At 50.7% G+C, this 18,970-nt stretch overlaps 2 protein-coding genes across 2 annotated transcripts; one reads left to right on the top strand and one right to left on the bottom strand.

Moving 5' to 3' along the window:
• The first annotated feature begins 6,435 nt into the window (after positions 1-6,435).
• LOC100901940 (multiple PDZ domain protein) lies at positions 6,436-10,305 on the top strand. Its single transcript, XM_003747966.1, has 8 exons — positions 6,436-6,589; positions 7,472-7,683; positions 8,294-8,388; positions 8,488-8,557; positions 8,654-9,103; positions 9,325-9,606; positions 9,698-10,000; positions 10,197-10,305. Exons 1-8 carry the CDS (start codon positions 6,553-6,555, stop codon positions 10,254-10,256), a joined length of 1,509 nt encoding a protein of 502 aa, XP_003748014.1. The 5' UTR covers positions 6,436-6,552; the 3' UTR covers positions 10,257-10,305.
• Positions 10,306-12,523: 2,218 nt separating this feature from the next.
• On the bottom strand, positions 12,524-18,056 carry LOC100901797 (uncharacterized). Its single transcript, XM_003747965.2, has 10 exons — positions 17,598-18,056; positions 15,880-16,003; positions 15,642-15,759; positions 15,342-15,445; positions 14,986-15,151; positions 14,165-14,899; positions 13,980-14,063; positions 13,728-13,838; positions 12,793-13,484; positions 12,524-12,710 (listed from the first exon to the last, which is right to left on the bottom strand). Exons 2-10 carry the CDS (start codon positions 15,993-15,995, stop codon positions 12,599-12,601), a joined length of 2,238 nt encoding a protein of 745 aa, XP_003748013.2. The 5' UTR covers positions 15,996-16,003; positions 17,598-18,056; the 3' UTR covers positions 12,524-12,598.
• Positions 18,057-18,970: the final 914 nt, after the last annotated feature.

The raw sequence follows: 18,970 nt of genomic DNA, 5'->3' as shown, positions 1-18,970 counted from the left end.
GAGGGTCTAGACGCAACGCAGACATTTCTTATTCTAGGGAAGTGGGTTACTCACATGTATGCCCAACATTTCCACATGATGTCATAGACTTCGGGGGGACACTCGTCGGGCATTTCGAGTCGTTTATTGCTTTCGAACATGACGAGAATGTCCTGGCCGGCGAGGTTCTTGAAAACACGAGAAAGAGACTGTCGCACACGGGAATTCCACAATGATTTCGACGCTACGAGTGTACTTGTTTCGAGCAAGAACTACTACGAACCTTGTATGGTCGTTCACCATAGCTCATAGCTTCCCAAAGAGTCACGCCGTAACTCCAAACGTCCGACTTGGTGCTGAATCTAAAGTAGTAGATGCACTCCGGTGCATACCATTTGAGCGGCCATTTGCCGGCTGCTTCGGCCTAAATCGATCCGAATGAGTCAAAACCTGATTGTCTTGTATACGCCGAACGATACCCCCGCTCTCGACGTGGATAACAAGCATACTCCAAGTGCATATGTACGAGGGGCACAATTGCACTAACCTTGTAATAATCTCTCCCGATCCCCAACGTCCGGCTCATGCCGAAATCAGATATTTTCGCAAATTGCGTGTTCACTAGAAGTACGTTCCGCGCCGCGAGATCTCGATGGACAAAATTTCTCTGCTCTAAATACTCCATGGCGAGAGCAACTTGGAGCATTAGTTTCAATATCACACCGATGCCAGTTTCCCTGGGGGAAAAAATATCTTGAATACTGTTTCTTCTGAGACACTCGTATATTCCGTGGGGATCGATCTTTGTAAGCATGATTTCGGTTTCGACGCAGAGCTGACGAACCTATTGTAGCGCAAAAATCGATTCAAAGGTCCTAACGGCGCTAGCTCCATCACCATCATGAGTCCCGTATCTATCTCCGATACGCCAAACAAGCGAACAACGTGAGGATGGTCGAGCGAAGCCAAAAGATCTGCTTCCTGGCTGAGAGCTCCCTGTAAGATGTCAGTGTGAGCAGTTTCGGTCACATTCTCCGGCCACTTCTGCTCGAGCTCATTCCAGCGGATTCTTCCTAATGCAAAAAACCTCACATCGGGGGGGCTCACCATTGAAGTCTGGGAGAACTCCGCACGTAAAGACTTTGTTGCGCATGGAATCTCATTTCCCTCGTGTTTAAGGATGGCTTTGTGCACTTGACCGAAGTTGCCGCAACCGAACATTTCGATCAGCTGAATGTGATCTCGCTGAATTTTCACGAAACCGTTGAGACATTTCTTGACCTCGTTGTAGGCCATTTCGGATTGTTCCTGAGTCAGCACATCGGCGAGAGCTGCAAGGGGTTTCTGTGATTAAACAGCGTAAATAGAATTCCGGCTTGGAATTCTTCTTCGATGTCCCATCATTCGACACTGAAGTATCCATCGTCTTGCGGAAGTGTCCTGTCGCATCGCTGGGAAATACCTTGAGCGAAATTCCTTTGCCTCTCGGGCGACGGAGGACCACTGAGGTTGTCTGCGCAGAGAGGATCGAAATCGTCCAGAGATGAGCTGTTTCTCCGTTCCAAGTTTTCTGAGGTTCCTTCAACTGCTCGGATTTCGGCTTTTATTTCCTGAATTATTTGATTCGACGTCTCCTTGATGGCTTCGGCTATTGTTCGCTCCAAACGATCCCTGGCAATCGGAAAGGAACTGAGTCAACGCTTGTATCGCCGAGAGTCGACCAGCGCTCCGTGATGACCGAGGCGAGAATTCTAATTGCTTCCAAAGTGAGCCATTGAGAATGCTCATTGTTCTCGTGGAATTTCAGATATTCCGATGCCGTCAGGCCGCCAGCCACGCGGACCACGGATGGCGCAGCGGGAAACCCGCGGTCTCGCGCCGAGCGCACGAGCATCCGAAGCTCGTCCGCCCAATCTCACCGGGGAATTTCGTCCACTTGCGGTATATCGACGTTCTCATCCGGGGTGTCTCTCTTCAATTTGTCGCGAATGAGCCTCGGACATTTCTCGATCAGAGAGTCAATCTCCTCGTAATTTGCCTCGGATAGATCGATCAGGGGTGGCGAGGGCGATAGGTCGATGGGGATCTTCATCGGTTTCCGGTATGCCAACAGTCCACTGAACTGCTGGTTGCGTCTGTCCTCGAAATTCTGGAATAGGGCAGAACTTATGATTTTGGAGAGCAAGATTCTCTCAGCCTCAAAACCCCGACTGAGAGCTCGATATCCGGACCATTGACTTCGAGAACTCGCGAATCCGAAACGAGCCTCTTCCCCAGCTCTCGACGTTTCCGGCTGCCAAGTATCTTGTTTGGTAAGCCTTTTCGACAGGAGCATCTCGGCTCATTGGCTCACCATATCAAGCGAGAGACGTCGCGGTGAGTAGTCGTAGGTCGCTTCAGAACCGTCGGGCTCTCTATTCACGTAGACAGGATCTTCTTCGGTCAGGATATCTCGTCGAGCTAGAGAGGTCCGTGGAGCTGGGACTGGAGCGGACATGGGTCCCGAACAACAATTTTCCGTCAACACCCGGGGACTCCCATCGGAGGACAGAGGTACGGTCATTCTGTCGGAAAATTCGAAGCGTTCTCTTGTCATCTCTCGCACAGATTCCTGGAGCTCGAATATCTGATCGCCGTATTTCCGATTGCTCATACTCGATCATTCACGGCGGCTCACCCGTAATGGTTGTAGTGCTGCTCCATGCTTCGAGCTTGTTCACAAGCCAGCTCATCGAGCAGCTTGCTCTCGTGACACTTTCGACCCCTCCTCATTGTGCCATCTAGGGACATGAAGTATTGGATGAAGCCAGGTAAGACATGGTCGATAGAGGAAGATTTCTGAAGCTTCGTTGACGCTTTACAGTTGCCATCTAATGTCCCGGGATAGCAGTTCTCGTCTCCACAACAAGCCGACTCCGCGCTGCGCATCTGACTCAATCTGTAATTTCAATCAAGTAAGTTCCGAATCCGCCCTCTCCGGGGTAAGCAGCGGGATTATAAGTACGATATGCTCCTCGACCATATTTCGACGGCCAGCGATGCCCTTCGGCAGAGAATGAAGCTCCCTTGAGATCAGAGACGATCTTGAGCGAATCGCGAGAAACCTCACCTTGGCAACGTCTTTGAGGAACGGTATGAAGTATTGGTCGCTTGAGTGGATATCGAGGAGACGATTTTGTTGAGGAGACCCTTGTTCGGAATTGTTCCGAAGAGCTTCGATTTCGGAGACTTGTTGAAAAAATGACGCGTCGCCTTCGATATATTCTTCAAAAAAGTATTCTCATCTAATGAATCTGGTCTGACAATTGCCTCGATCAGCGGACACCACAAGCCGTCGGCGAACAGTGTGTAATGGCTGACGAGCTGGGGAGCAGAGAACGAAATTAGAAACTCCTCTCCATATTCCATCCATCCCTTGATCGTGCCCTATCCGGAGATGTCATCTTCCAATCACTATAACCAGCCTGCACTCACCGACATCAGACTAGGGAAAGCGTATCCGTCTTGAATGGCAAACTCTCCACTCGACAACACATCAACCTTGTAGTGCTTCACAGAGAATGCGTGACTGAGGCATAGTGCATAGCTAGAATCGTCTCTTTCCCTGATCCTGCAATACGGAAGGAAGTCCACTCAGTCAGTGCTCTCGGATGCTCCGGGGCGAGCAGATTGTTTCATGGGCGATTTTTCCTTCCATTTTTATCGAGATTTCAGCGGGACCGAGAGATCCTTCTCGACCAAATGTTTCTGCTCCTCGGAGGAGTCCTATGTCGCGAGCCTTATTTTCCGGTGGATAACCTTTGCGACCGTCTGCGCAGTTTGTCAATAGCCTATACTCCTTTCTTTTCAGCGACCCCCGAAAGTTTTCAAGGAACTACGCCACGAACAAGCTGGCCATCACAGTCGTGCTGAGAGGACCCTCGCTTTGTTCGGCCGCCGAGCCGCGTCGGTCCCGAGCCCTACTATACATTATACGGCGGAGAAGTATCTCGAGAGGACAATGTCGTTCCCGAAATGTCCCCCCTCTCTCTCGGCCCCCGAGATCCTTCGCCATTGAAACTTTTTCAAGTCGAGGTCGATCGCTCGAAAGGCGCAATTTCCGGATTACATATACAGGTCTGAAACTACGAACGGGGGTCGGGCCGATTCCCGACCAGCTCTTTGCAGCTACTTACAAAAAGCGTCCGTCCGCATGACCGGCTTCTTCGATCCGAGCCTCAGCTTCTAACCGGCTCAGGGGTCCATGGAACCACGGCTGTATTTCGTGCAGTGTTTTGCTAATGAGCACACGGAGATCCGCGGCATCTTGTTGAGTCAGGTTCTCCAAACGATTCTCCTGCGGGAAGACTCGAGACTTGAGTTGAGCGAAACTGCATCTATCCCTAGCGTCGCGTGATTTCATTGACCATATTTCGCTTCATTTCGAGAGGAAAGAGTAGGTCGAGTCCAAGTGTGATATGAAACGGCTCGACCCACATTGCCCGAAAAGGGGGCTGCTTGTGTGCCTATAATTCCTTCACGGAGAAGAGGGTCGTGTCTGGGATCATCTCCCCCAGTTCTCTATTGCCGACGCGATTCGGCCCTGTTCCTTCAAAGCAGATGAATCGAAAAGCCCCGAGGTCGATACTCACGTCAAGACCCCACTGACGTGACCTCAGGAGGATGAACTTCTTCACTTGCTCCTCCGATAGACCCCAGTAGGTGGGTGGGAGGATTGCCTCGACGCATCGCTGGCAAGGGTGGAGAGGCTTCGTGGCGAGTCCCTCCACGTTTTCGACGAGCTGCAAGGGATCTCCGAAGACTTGGTCTTGAGTTCCAGCAAGGGCGAAACCACCGTCGGGAAGACACGAAATCCGGTAGTGGAGCACGCTGTGAATGGAGAAGTCGCTTTGGGCATGGTGCCATGAGTGGAATAAAACATATCAAAGCACCGGAAACAGGAGTGAGCACCATCCGACGGAGCGAGGGTGCAATCGAGCGATTCGAAATCATCAACGCTCAAGAAAGGAGGACGGAAATCGCTCGAGAGCTATATCGGAGAGAGATTTAACTCAGGAAATGGTTTATCGGATTCTTCAGCCGTCGAGCCGTTCAGGGAAATTTCCGTCCCGCGCGGATAATCGGTCTCTATTCAGAGCCAGAAAACCCCCCTATTCGGTTTCGCCGCCATTAACAACCAGGTTCGTGGGCTCTATGAACGATGTTTGGAACGTTTCCCGATCGCCATGCATCCCATGAAGGCCCAAGTCTCATCCTCACGAGAATGAAACGAGAGAGACAGAGAGATTCTCAGCTCTCTCGAAACCTGGTCATATGAAGTCAATCGCCGCGGAAGCGTAAAGCGGGTCGTCGCTCTGTTCGCGATGAGAAGGAATAACTCCCTCCTCGTATCCGGAGCCTTATCGAATATCTCATTCCTATGGAGTTCGGGGCCACCGCCATTCTGCTGATGAGGAGTAAGTTGCGAAACTCACCTTTTCTCGAAACACAATGACAAAACGTAGTCGTCTTTGGACTTCCGCAGCAGATAGAGTCCGTCTTTGCAACCGCGCTCACATAGGATCCATTCAGCAGTCTCTCTCGAAATGTTCCCGTAGTAATAATTCACTTTGTCCATATCGACGGCTGAAGTGGTCTCCGGCAAAGGGGAGAGCCTTGCGTCTGCCTCCTTCATAATCTCTCCTTGGCAGATGTTCGGTAGGAGATGGGAAAAAACAACCTCCGTCAAGCAACCTTGCTGCCTCGAAACGAGCCTATCCTACGGAATGGTGTAGGAGTGACGCGAGGTTTTCCGTGAGCTACCGTACTCAGCATGTGAGGAGAGTCGAGCTCCACGGGAAGGTCGGACGACAAGTTGACGAGTTTTCTGTCGACTTCTCAAGGCAAATCAACTCAGAGGACAGGCATGTTGGTGGGAGGGAGTTGAGCAGACGCCTCCGGAGAAGGAGGGTCTGGGGCTCTTTCGCCCCCGAGCCCTTGCAAGTATCGAACTGCTTGAGAACTTTATTTCGAAACCGCCGCGCTCAGATCTGCCAGCAGTCGTCACTGACATTTCAGAATTTCCCGACACTCAACGAAATTCCAAGAGAAGGGATCTCCGGGGAGAATGCGAAGTTTTCCTGCGTTCCTGAATCCCATACATAGGCTGGACGACCCTGGGGGCTTCCGATTGCTCCCGCTTACACGATCCCGAACTCCGCGCTCCTGTTTTTTCTCAAAGAAAGTATTTCTCTCGGGGAAGAATCGTCTTCATCTGCCTTCTGATCTCTACCACGGACCCTGCTTGGCAATGATTACATTTGGACCGCAAACTAAGATCTCGGCCGAGTCGGTCGTCTCCAGAAACGCCCTCTGGTGAGTGGCTGCGGAGACTGCCGCACTGGGCTATCACGCTTGCTCGCCTGGCTGACTAGCTGGCTGGCTGCCTCCGTGCCTGCTGGTTCAGCAGCCAATGCTGTGAGTGAGTGTTGCCGTCTTCTCCGCTGTCACCTGCTCTAAACGAGTGCACCGCATCTGTTTTTTAAGTATATAGTTTGATTCTGTTTTTGAGGACCATCGAGAGGCTCTGCAGCGATGTCTACCGGGGACGTGAGTGGGGAGACTAACGATGGTGAGTTTGAAGTGGAACACGGTCTGTTGTGGTTTTCGAACCCATATCTAAAGTTCAAGGTTCACCCACGTCTGCTGAAGGCGCAATCATGAAGTGGTACCCATCTGACGGAACTTTATGGTTTATATGGAATGCTTCCGCCTAGAACGGTTCAGTCTTCTATCTCAGACTGCTTCAGCGGAGGTTCCTGCCTAGTCCGTCGTGATCTCGAATGTCACAGTCGACTTGCCGAACTCGGATCGGCCGCATCTTTTTCCAAATCGAATCGAATGGACCTCCTCAAAGAGATCTCGATCGACCCGTAGAATCGATCTGCCCACCCCGGGGATGTCTTGGGCGAGCCGTGAACTCGGAATATGTATTAACCTTTGACATTTAGAAGCCTGAGTGAAATGAATTACTTCATTATTCGGAATTGCATCTATCGTGGGTCCATACCGAACGCGCGGGAACTATTAATTCTCCGTCGCGCTCGGTGACACTGCTCTCGGGGCTTGATTCTGAAAAGGAGCCCCAAGTGCCGCTGCAAGTGGTGGACGCAGTTCATGAGCTTCCATGGATTGAAGCGGATGGGAAAAGAGTTCACCATCGGGCAGTGGTATCGGAGCGTGCGCCTCTATCGAAGTTCGTTGGTCCACTCAGGGACTGGTGGGCTTCTGAGAGCGGTTACTTACACTACTTCTTCTGATTCGACACCTTCCTTCATGAAAACCTGGTCTACCCCACGGTCCGATCCGAGATGCGAGCAGGGGAATGCATGTGACTCGCTATTCTGCTTTCCCGAGCCCCTAGAATTTCATCCCGGAACTTCCAAGAGACAGTTTTCTGATAGTTGTCGGTCTGGTGAGCTTGCCTAAAGCAGACTTTTTCCATCCCATCCAGACGTCGATGAGGTCATGACAAGATACGCAGAGCTTGGCGGTGAAGTAATTGTGACCAACCTCGAGGCTACGGGAAATGGCGGAACTACACTGGGGCTATCGATAGCGGGTAATAAAAACCGCAACAAGATGTCCGTCTTTATCTGCGGGATCCATCCCAATGGGGTAGCTTCGCAAGAAGGCACTCTCAAAGTGGGCGATGAGATACTTGAGGTGAGTAAGCGTATGCTGCATTAGACTGAGGACAACAATAATTTCGGAACGAGTCCCTGACCATGTAGATAGGTGAGGCAGCGGCAGAGGAAGAGAGGGCATTCGTCTCGCGAAGGATTCTTCCGCCGATCTGACGAGCTCGATGTCATCCATAGAATCCATATCCGTAATCGTCCGCGTGATCCCTCGAATCTCACGAATGCACCCTAAACTGTCCCATTGGAGAAAGTCAGCCAAAATTTGAGAGTCCCCTGTCGGAGCCGCACCGGTCGATCGGCCCCGAATATTCAATACAATCGAAGCATCTCTCCCCTGAAGCTGATGATGAGCACTCGAATTTCGACCGGAGACTCAGCTGATCACCATAAATCGAGCAGATGGCGCGCTCGCTCTCGCACTCCCCCATTGGGTTCAAGAGCGGACTATTGCTTCTCGTCCGGTGTACTCCGAAGTCTGGAATTTTAGTATATGTATAAACAATTGCTGTTTTATGATCGCTACTAGAAGACAGCCTATCTGGTTTCTCCCCAACGAGTTTATAGCGTAAGCTTCGTGTCGCTCGCACGGAGCCTAATGAGCTCAACTCCTAAGATCTCTGCTGGCTTCACAGGTGAACGGTAGCGTAATCTTTGGGAGATCACATCTCAACGCGTCAGCAATCATCAAATCTTTCACTGGACCCATCTACAAAATTTCCATTCTTCGGTGAGCGTTGGATGACTTCTGCGTATTTCTTATTTCCCTGAATCGTTCAATGTTTCACCGAGATATTCGATTGATCGATCGCAACGATTTTCACCGCAGACGAGACAACGCAATGGAGGAAATGGCAGTCAAGCCACTCACAACCTATCCCCTACATTTGGATAACCAGGTGAGCACGAGGACTCTCCTATCTTCTTTTATGTACTGACGATGCACAAAAATGCGGCGACTCAACGAGGAATACACACGAGTTTTTGCTCCGCAGGCCGACTATTCATCCTACAAAGACATCAAGAATATTGTGGTTCGCAAGGGTAGCTGCCGTTTAGGTCTCATGATCATCGAAGGACGACATCCCGATGCGGGACAAGGGATATTCGTCTCGGACATTCAAGAGGGAAGCCCGGCTTTCCAAGCAGGTCTCGCCATTGGCGACATGATCCTTTCAGTCAACCAGCAAGACCTTGTTGGAGCGGACTACGAGAGAGCAGTACAAATTTTGAAAGCCAACGAGGGCACGGTCCAGTTCACGATAGCGAAACCCACTCGGGATCCGTCTAACTTGAGCGTCATCAAAAGGAAAGCCTCATCCTTTGAGGCCAACCAACATCAGTTGAACTCCAAACAGGGCTCTCATACGAGAAAATCAATGGGGCCTTTCAGTCGGAAGTGCGCCTCACCCACGGCAGAAATCCCTCATTCACCTTCCATGCAAGTACGTAGTCGTCTCGCCAGGCTTGTTTGACGTGGAACTACGCCGTGGGGGTTGGTTCGAAAAGAGGCGCCATGGCGAGGGTAGGGATCTATCGTTTGCCAAAAAGGACTCGACGGCTAGCCTGGACCGAGATCGAGCGGTGCCGTCGTCTACTCGGGCAAGCGACCCGATCGGGACTTTTGGTATACCTAGCGATCTTCCTCATAGTATCTATTTTTCAGTCTCAGCTAGCGTACACACCCCTCTCAAGATCGTCCTGCAATGCACCGCGGTATACTGTGAGCGAGAGCATAGTCACAGGCGAGGAGACAATCATTGAGATCTCGAGAGATAAAATCGGTCTGGGCCTCAGTGTGATCGGAGGGGCCGATACCCCCCTCGGCGCTATCGTTGTCCATGAGATTCTCGAGCATGGAGCAGCACATCAAGATGGCCGACTGAAAGTCGGCGATCAGATCGTTGAGTTGAACGGCATAGATTTATCCACTGCTACACACGAACAGGTGCGTTTCGGCACGTGGAGTGCGACTGATCTAGCGATCAAAACAGGCAGGAGTTGATTGGGGACTATAATCGAGAACGCGTTTTCCGCAGGCGATCAATGCACTCCGACAGGTCAGCTCGCCAGTTCGAATGGTTGTTTATCGAGACACGGAGCAGAATCTCAACGTCAACAACGAGACTTTCGACGTAGAGATTGCAAAGAAAGCTGGTCGCGGACTCGGTGTGTGTATCGTGTCGAGGAACGACCCTCCCGGCGGAGTTTTCATTTCGGAAGTTGTCGCGGGGGGAGCCGTCGAGCAGGATGGCCGTCTTTACCAAGGAGACGAGATTCTCGAAATTAATGGTCAGGATGTCAAGCAAGCTTCTCCCGAATATGCGGCTGCTCTGCTCAAGGTGAGCTCCGACTGATGATTGATCGAGCATCGGAGACGGTCGGCTGCGGCAGCAATGAGTCGGACCGCGCTCTACAGTGTACTGTTGCCGAATCTGGGGAAAACTCCTCCCATGATATTATACGGTTGTATGGTTCATCGAGGTCGGGTGAAATTGAGAATGTATGTCGAACTGAGCAGATGATTCATCTTTGCAGCTGGCCAACGGTAGCGTGAGCATGAAGATCGGTCGTCTGAAACCCAGTAAAAACATCTAACAGCGAACCTTCTCGGCGTTGTCGGATTCGAGAGTACTCCGCTCTAGTCACGCCGAAGGTCGAATGATTTCTTGAGAATCTGTTCAACGGCATGAAGTCGATTCTACGCTCGTTGACCTGGGGTAAGCTGAGGATGAGTGTAGAGCCATGAAACGCCCCACAGCGCCGCAGAATACGAGATATTCACGCCGATAATTGGAGCGTGCGATGCGAGAGTTGAGAGACAAAGAACCTGGGGAGGTTATACCCTCCCGCGTTCGAAGTCTGCGGCCGATTGAGACTCACTCTCCACATCGTTCCCGAATCAATCCTGTCCCGATGATGGGGATGTTGTACCTCCATACCCCAGTGCACCCATTATCTGCAAATAACAGATTTCGCTGGAAATCTCACTTCACAGAGGAATTCGGGACGGCCCCATTATTCTCAGATTCTGTCAGACTCGATCGATGGCCGGACGCGAACGAGCAATATCGAACCAACCCGGGAGGGGGGGTACATTCTCCACCCCTCGTGATTTTGTGCACGATCACGTCTCCGACGGAGAGGGAAAACATCGAGAACCTCTTGGTTCGGGACTCTTACTGCCAGTTCTTCGAGCGAATCGAAATTCAACGATAGCCACCGCGCTCCCCTCGGAGCGAACCAAGAGTTTGCTCTACGGAGGGGTTCCTGATCTGAATCAAATACCTTTCCGGAGAATCCGATACAACATCTCTGCGCTGATCCTCAGCATTCGGGGCCGCGATAAAGAGGAACCCAGGAGCGATGTTTCCTCGTCGGTGTTCGATTCTCTTGGATTTATCTCTGCGAAAATGTCTCGACGTCTGCCTGCATTCTCGAATGTGTGTGAGAGCAAGCTTCCCTAAAGGCAGGATATCTCGCCCTCAATGGTGCCAAACCCACCGCGACCTCTGCCTCCTAGTCGAGGGCGTGGACAGTATTTCTCGTGCGAAAGTTTTCGATTGGTTCAAGAAATATGAAGGAACGACCGGAAGTGAATTGTTGAAACCTATACATGATCCAGATAGGTAATTGTACGGGAGGATCGAACCAAAGGATTAAAAGTAAAGCAAGAGCCTTTGTATTCTGTTATCTTACTGATGTATCTCCGACTCTTTTGCAAACATCTTCAAATAGATAGCGTTGTTGTCGTTACTTGAACGATCATGTCAATGCTTACTTATATGATCACCATGTATCGAGATCAAGCGTTATTCGGTGTAAAAAGGGGTAAAACGCTTTTCTTGGAATCCTAGACTGGTGAGTTAGGTATCTGTTTCGCCATGAAATGATATCGCAGCCATTGTTGGTTCTTAATCATTGTGTATTTATACTCCTCTCTGACCTCGTCGGCTGATAGCCATGATCACAACAAGCATGATATCGACGATTATATATTTACATTAGTCATCATTTCACAATACTCTTCTCAGGATAGAGGCATTGACACAACGAGGGCAAGGGAACGGGGCAGGAGTCGGTTCGCGAGTCGGTGAGGGCAAAATCGCTCGAATAAACTGTTATAAGGAAATCTTTTCATTGATGTAATCTCTCATTCCTCCTCTAGAGTCATTCTGATCAATGATATGCTAGCGATTTCTCTTGGTAGAGCAGCTTAGAACAGAGAAAGGTCAGCCTCCAAAGCGCCTCAGAATTCAAGACACGGGGAGGATCTCAGAGCAGAACTTCCCTCGGTTCTGTGCTTCCTAGGCACCGAATCCGTGATCTAGCTTATTCTCCTTCTGTAAAGATTGAGGAGGGAGTTACGTTCGGAGCGAGCGATCTCCCCAGAAGCGAAAAGACACGCTCCAGTTTGGATCCGTTCACGGAGCATCATTGGTTCGATAACGTCAATCACTCTGCTTTGTGAGCTGTAAGCACGTTTGTTATTTCGAAAACATGAGAGCGTATCAATGTTACCTCAGTATTCCGTCTCCTTTGGCGACCTCGATTATCAGAGCTTTGAAAAACTCAGCGGCTCAATATAGCACTTACATACTATAGTGTATTTTTTAGAGTACTTTTTTCTGCGTTTTCGAGTAGATCACTTTCTCGCCTCTAACATCGCTATCGGTACACGACGCTTATGTACATGCTTGCCGTATTGTCTCTGATATTCTGGCGCCATGGCTCTGATATTTCTCGCTACCACAAGGGCGATTCACAGGAGCGTCGATGGTGGAGTTCCGGGTGCCCCTGCCTTCGAAAGAGTTCGGCATGCCTCGAAGAGGGCGAATGGTGGATCACGGGTGCACAAGGACCAGATGATCCTTTTTCGGAACAGGAGAATATTTCCTACCCGTCCAAATATGGAGGATTCGATCGAAGATAGAATCCGATTAAATGTTGCACAGTCTCCTCGCATACAAGGGTACTCCAGGGTGATTCATGATCACGGTCTGGTGGATCTGAGTCATGGGTATTTTGCTCGTCGACGAAATATCTCGCCATCTGCCAGAACAGGGAAATTATCGTCAGCGCATGTGCGATCCACTACCCACGTCCTACTTCTAACTGCGGAAGTTGCATTTACCTTTTAGAAGTTGAGCACCATTGGAAAAATCCCACTACTTTAGGATCGGATTCAGTTTCGCTCACTCTGAGCCTCGCTTGCGTGAGCTCCACATCTTCAGTTACGATGAGGAATGTTTCTTCTTGGACTTTGAAGATCTTATAGATGACTCCGGAAATCGGTGGTAAGATCGAGTCGGCTTTCGTCGGGCTCTCGGTACCGAAATGCTCCTCATGAGAGCCTATAGGAATGAAGCTCATACGATCTTCGTCGAGTACGAAGCTCTCGTGGCCAAGCTTGAACGCGAGAACAAGCCCGTCGAGAAAGCACAGCTGATGATCGGCGGTGACACCTAGACTCGAGCACTCGAGCTTCTGGATTATCCTAAAATTCTCGTCAACTTCTACGAAGTAGCCGAGCTTCTCCGTGTCGAAGAAAATTCGTCGACTCGCTTCGTCAAAGCATCGTGGCTCGAGCGCGAGACCCTCAACCACTGGCAGGTCAACTGGCACAGGCTGCAGGTCTTCCGTCAAGACGAAATGCTGATGATTGACACTGTAGAAGACTCTGCCGAACATCTCAATGAAATAACCATTGGCGCCTTCCGAGTATCGTTCGATGACGGTTTCCCTGCCTGAGAGGCTTTCCTTTTCGGCGATAGTGTTGCTTCGCAGGAAATTATGCGTCAAGTAACGGGATTTGTACTGTTTGACCTGTTGTGGAAAAGACTACAGTGAGCTCGGGCGTAATAATCATTTGAGCTTGCCGGTGCGAATCTCGCCCACCGTGCTCCTCGAGAGCGCTTCTCTCCTGGACTCAATCTCTCGTTGGAAACTTCGGTGGGGACGCCACGACAGGCGAGGAAGCCTGGGCAGCCCTTCCGAGGTTCGTTCCCCCGTGGACGCTCCCATGCCGGAATAGAACAAGTGAGAACAGAAGTTGCGAAGTCTACTCGCCTGGAAGTTGTAGCTGCCTTCTCTGGAAGAGTCGAAATCACCCCAATGGCAGGGTGCCCAGGTTCTCCCATCGAAAACATGAACGCGGCCGTCGAAGGACTCGTAGACAACCTAAGTTCAAAACGATTCGAAGAGAACAGCACATAAATATTCGCAATCCCCGCGATGAGTTGACACACCTTCGATTTGAATTTTGAGAGGCTTCGCCAGCAAGTCTCGAGCTCACGCCCTGCGACGAGATTCGTGACGCACTTTTTTGGCATGCTCCGCCGCGTCCAGGCTGTCCAAAGCGTTTAGCAGAATGGGAACGGTCTTTTCCCTGCGGTTGACATCACCCTGGAATGACAAGATTTCCCATGTGGTATGCAGCGATTGCGTTCGCCGATTATTATTGAGTTCATTTTATTTCATGTTGATAGTGTGAGAATTATTCTGACCTCAATCCAATTCAAGAAGAAGCGCAGCGCAAAGGCGTACCCTCGGAGGCCGAATACATCCACAAAGTCCCGAATGATGTACGGTAAAACCCGGTGCATCAGACTCGGAGAGATGTTCGAAAGCAGCTCGACTTGAGAATCGATGATCCAGCGGAAGATGTTCCGGCGGAAACTGTTGTCGAAAACGAGCAAAAGTCGATCGCTTTGCAGATAGTCAAACATCGTGTACAACTCGAGCAAACCATCGGGGCTGAGGTCGCTCAAGGCTCCGGTTGAGATGCTCTCCAAAACCCGATTAAATATGTTTGATGACATTTCTAAACGCAAATGATCGGGCTCGAAGGCTTCTCGGAAACCCCCTCGCAGCATTGAGTCGAAGTAAGGGATTCGACACAGTGTGTCTCGATTGCAGAGCACCTCGACGTCGTCTGAACACACCACTGAGAGATCACAACCCTGAGGCGAAGGTTCGAAATCTTCAACGCTGGAGCTATTTGATGTTTGCTCGTAAGCGGCGAGATTCGCGCTGGATGCGATGAGATCTCCGTGGACTCGCTCCAGGAGCCCCGCCACCTCAAGCGCGAGATTGGGGAACCTATTCGAATGAAAGGGAACGACTCCCTCTGATGAAAAATGCGGCGGCTGCGTCGACCACGACAAGACAGAACGGAGAACTGTGTTCACATCGAGAACTGTGTGCAATGGGATGATCTCAGGGTTGAGATAGTGCTTGAGCTGAAAATGACTCTTTGAGTGATTGCTCCCCTAGGGAACGATGTACATAGATTGTAAGCCGAAGGTTTGCCGAACTCATGAAGTACCTCATCCTCGGAGAGTTGGAGGAAAGTTTTTCCGAACGCGAATCGGTGGAATTCAGAGCGAAGATAGTTTCTGATCGCCATCAACCTATCAGGCACAACCTGAAGCTCTTCAGAGAAGCGTAGAACCAAGTGATGATTTTCCGTCACGGAGTCTACGGAAACGTACCTGGAGCGCGAAACTCCGGTCAAAGATGCTGCCAGATTAGCCCAAGGGAGAGCGGAATCTGGAGCCTATGGAAAATACAATGCTGGAGGAGTGTGTTTCTTCATCCTACTGTCTGAAGGTAAGCAGGAGAGCTACAGACTAGAGAACGGTGGAAGATTTCCCGAAAAAAATCATAATGTCGAATACTCACTGACGAGTGTAAAGAATCCTTAGGAGGTTTTCTACCATCTCGTTGTCAAAGTCTAGATCAATGTTCGAACCATGACCCAGGCTCGAGCTGTTTTTGACCATGGCCTGTTCAGGGAAGGAGGGGATTCGAATCAGGAAATGCAATAATGGTCTGATATTTCGATTGTCTCAGGCCATCAGAAATTCTCACTGCTCGAGCCGGTCTGTCTCTATGGAAGGATGCTTGAAGGGCAGAGAGAAGGAGAGCCACGATGATGCCACGACGCCTTGCCGCAGATCGGCTCTTTGAAGTCGAGCTCACCTGTAGGACGTGTTTGTGACAATGACTCCATCGTCGGTAACCTTCCTTGGTGGTAGCGGAGATGATGGCGAAGTCGGTGTTCTCACGCGATCTTTGATTCCATTCCCGACGAAAGCACCTGCGCCATGAATTCCCGGTAGCTGCTTATTTATGAATTCTGAGCGCGAGCCCATCATCAGGAACTTTCATTCCTGAATTTCGAGCACGGGTCTGCAACTTTCTTAAATGGATTACCAACCTCGGTGCGTCACGCACGAGCGTGTGCTGTAAGAATCTCGCTGGTTGGCGCCACTTGATTGATGAAACGTTGAGACTGACGGACTGAATCCATTCCCAGCAAGCAGAATAATCCATGATGCGCACTGAAATGTTCGAGTAAATCAGAAGGGTTTCTAAGAATGCTGACTGACAATCACAACTCTCTCAGTACCGTGAGGACGGCCGTCTGCTGGGTGAGGCTTCATGGGAGATTTCGCGTCTTCTTCGATAAGCTCGGCTCCCTCATTGACAAGGATCAGTGTCACGCTTGACGTCACGGTGGGATTCGTAAGAGAGTTTTCGAGCCAGTCTTCTCGATTTTCCAATGCGATCACTGCTTCAGTGATGGGATGCGGGATTCCGCTCTCGCTTGTGCTCTTCCAAGACAATTCGGACTGAGAGTGAGACGACATGCAAAGGGAATCTCATTGCTACCAGAGCTGTTTATCCATGAGCTGCGACTCGACGTGCTCCCGCACCCGGTCCGGAGCAGCCCCGAAAACTATAGCATGGTTTTCCCACAAGTCTTCCTGTCCGGTCCAAGGGATGCGATCGGGAACTTACTCTCGAACAAGCGGAATGACCCCTATCCTCCTCCTGAGGATCCGCCACCCCCTCGCGATCTGCCGCATCCGACTTAAACGAAGATACTACTTAGGTGACAGTGTAGGAAAACGGGACCTGACAGACGCGGGCCGAGCCTCGGATCGGAACAATTCTGAGCCAAGAATCTGTAAATCGAGCGCATAATTTTCGATGCAGAGAAGCGAGGAACGAACTTGGTCAATCACCCCCGGGCCGCAGATTCGGTCAGCATTAAGAGTAGTGTTCAATGGCGTCAAGTGGGACTCAGGAGACGTTCTGCTCGCGACGATATGATTCACGACTCGAGGAGCTCAAGACGGTCGGTGTTTAGTCACCAGGTCCTCGAGAACAGCTTCGAGTCCAATCTCGTTAATACTAGAGAGATCTCGAAATTCACTACCAAAGCCAATGGCCAAGTGGAATGACAATGCGAGCTCGACGATGCCACTCTCCCCGTGAGACGCAACACAATCCGAGACGATATCTTCAAGAACAGGAAAGTGTGTGCTCTTGAGAGGTGAATTGACGACAGAAAATCTTCGAGCTGATTCGAATGAAAGATTTCACCCAGCATCACATCATGAGGGAAACTCAGCCGGTCAGAACGATATCGACATTAAGAGGAAATTCGAAAGCTCTCTTCGTTTGATAGTTGCGGATATTCTCTACTGAGGTTCTATTCTCACTTCGGCTGTCCTTACACTATTCAGAGGCGTACCGGAGAAGAATCTGTACGAAGGATCATTTTGCTTACCGCCCGTCCCTTCCGCAAGATCGGGCTTCGTTTTGAAATCGCCGTAAAGATTTTTCCGCGGTACGCCAATGACGATAGCGGGAAAGACGTCTCCGTGACCATACAGCGAGTTCGGCTGGAGTATGAGGGGCATCGGGGAAAAATCAGCCCCAGAGGCACTTCGACGCTTTCGTGTGCGGACGCCGGGACGTCGCAGATCAGGAGAGCCCAAGCACTCTAAATCGGTGAGGACATCCGTCCAAGGTTCCGAGTACGATTCTCGCTTCAATCAAGTTATGTCACACAGCCTAGTGGATCGCTGGGCTCCGATTACTAAGACAAAACGTTTCGGAGACGGAATACGATCACCTAGAACTCACCTCTTCTACAAGGAATCGTCGCGCGTGAGCGAATCAACGTCGAGTGATTCAACGAATGTGGAGATCAAGATTCTTCTGTTTTGAGTTTCAATGCAGATTTCGGAAGCGTTTCGCAGACTCCCCCACTGACGTCGCAAGTCACGTATTCCACAGATTTTCCATATGCATGCGCAGGACACCAACGTTCTTCGAGAATCCGGCCCAGACCCCCGGGGGTCATCGGAAGATCATCTGAGCGCGATCCAGCCCAGCTTCATTCGATGTCCGCCGAACCAAACCCTAGGTCTCTGGGCCTACTCATCCGACCAGATCGGGTTCGGGAAGGAGCTTCTACAGGAGATCGTAGATGTTCTCCTCGCGTACAGAGCCTTTCCGGCTGTCACAACGGAAAGGTCTTCGAGTCGCTTCCATCGGTCATCCTGTCTGTCGTAGAATCTAAAGACTCCACCACGAGCCTGTCCGGTTTCTGAAGGTCTGGGTGGTACAGCTGATCACAGCGAAAGTGCCCGGATCAGCGGAAAGGCCATTCACGCTCACAGTTTGGAGTAAGTGACAAAGCCAGTGAACAGACGACCCAACCAGCAGCCGCCCAAACAGCCGTAGCAGCCCCGCTGGTTCTATAGAATCGTTCTGGATACCGCTCTTACCACTGCTTCCGTAGAAGCAGCGAAAAAGCAGTCTTGTCGCTGGTACCTTAACAAGGGCGCATGCGTCACTAGACAGTGACAAGAGCGCTTGCTGCATCCGGGACTGTCTGTATTTCCGCCTCCCTGACAGACCGGCTTTCTTTCAGTCAATGATCAGCGGTGCTCTGCGGTTATCATGCTGAAAGTTTGAGCAGGCCGCCCATCAGATTGTGATGGAAATTGGCCACGCGGGCCCCGAACGAAATGAGCTCAGAAACTAGAAAAAAAGCAACTCTTGACGAAAAGCGCGTCGTTCAGAGGTGGTGCTCTGCGAGAATTCGCGTTTGAGATCATGAATCATGAGAGAATGCAATGAGAGCGGGAGTCATAAATCTGCGGCATCCACGATAAGAATCGAGAACGGTGGATCTTGGCGATCTCACCTCGTCGACCCTCGCACCTCGGTGATCTCGGGCGCAGACTCATGTCGGATAGAAACGAATGGATTAGAAAACTGGGGTATCAAAATGGGGTGAGAATCACACGAGCAGTATTATTTTCCGGCGTTTCGGTTCGAGAGATCTTGAATTCGAAGATTTCTTCGAATTGTTTTCGAAACCCAGTTATTCAAGGTGCGAGCCAGGACTTCGAGGGGCCTCCCATTTCGAGGCAGGGAACCCCCGTCGATTTATGAGCTTTTGTCGGAGAGAATCAGAAACTGTTGCCGGGATACCGATTCGATATACA

This window comes from Galendromus occidentalis, unplaced genomic scaffold (assembly GCF_000255335.2).
Source record: "Galendromus occidentalis unplaced genomic scaffold, Mocc_1.1 scf7180000077526, whole genome shotgun sequence".
NCBI lineage: Eukaryota > Metazoa > Arthropoda > Arachnida > Mesostigmata > Phytoseiidae > Galendromus > Galendromus occidentalis.
This window is presented reverse-complemented; position numbering and strand designations above follow the sequence as displayed.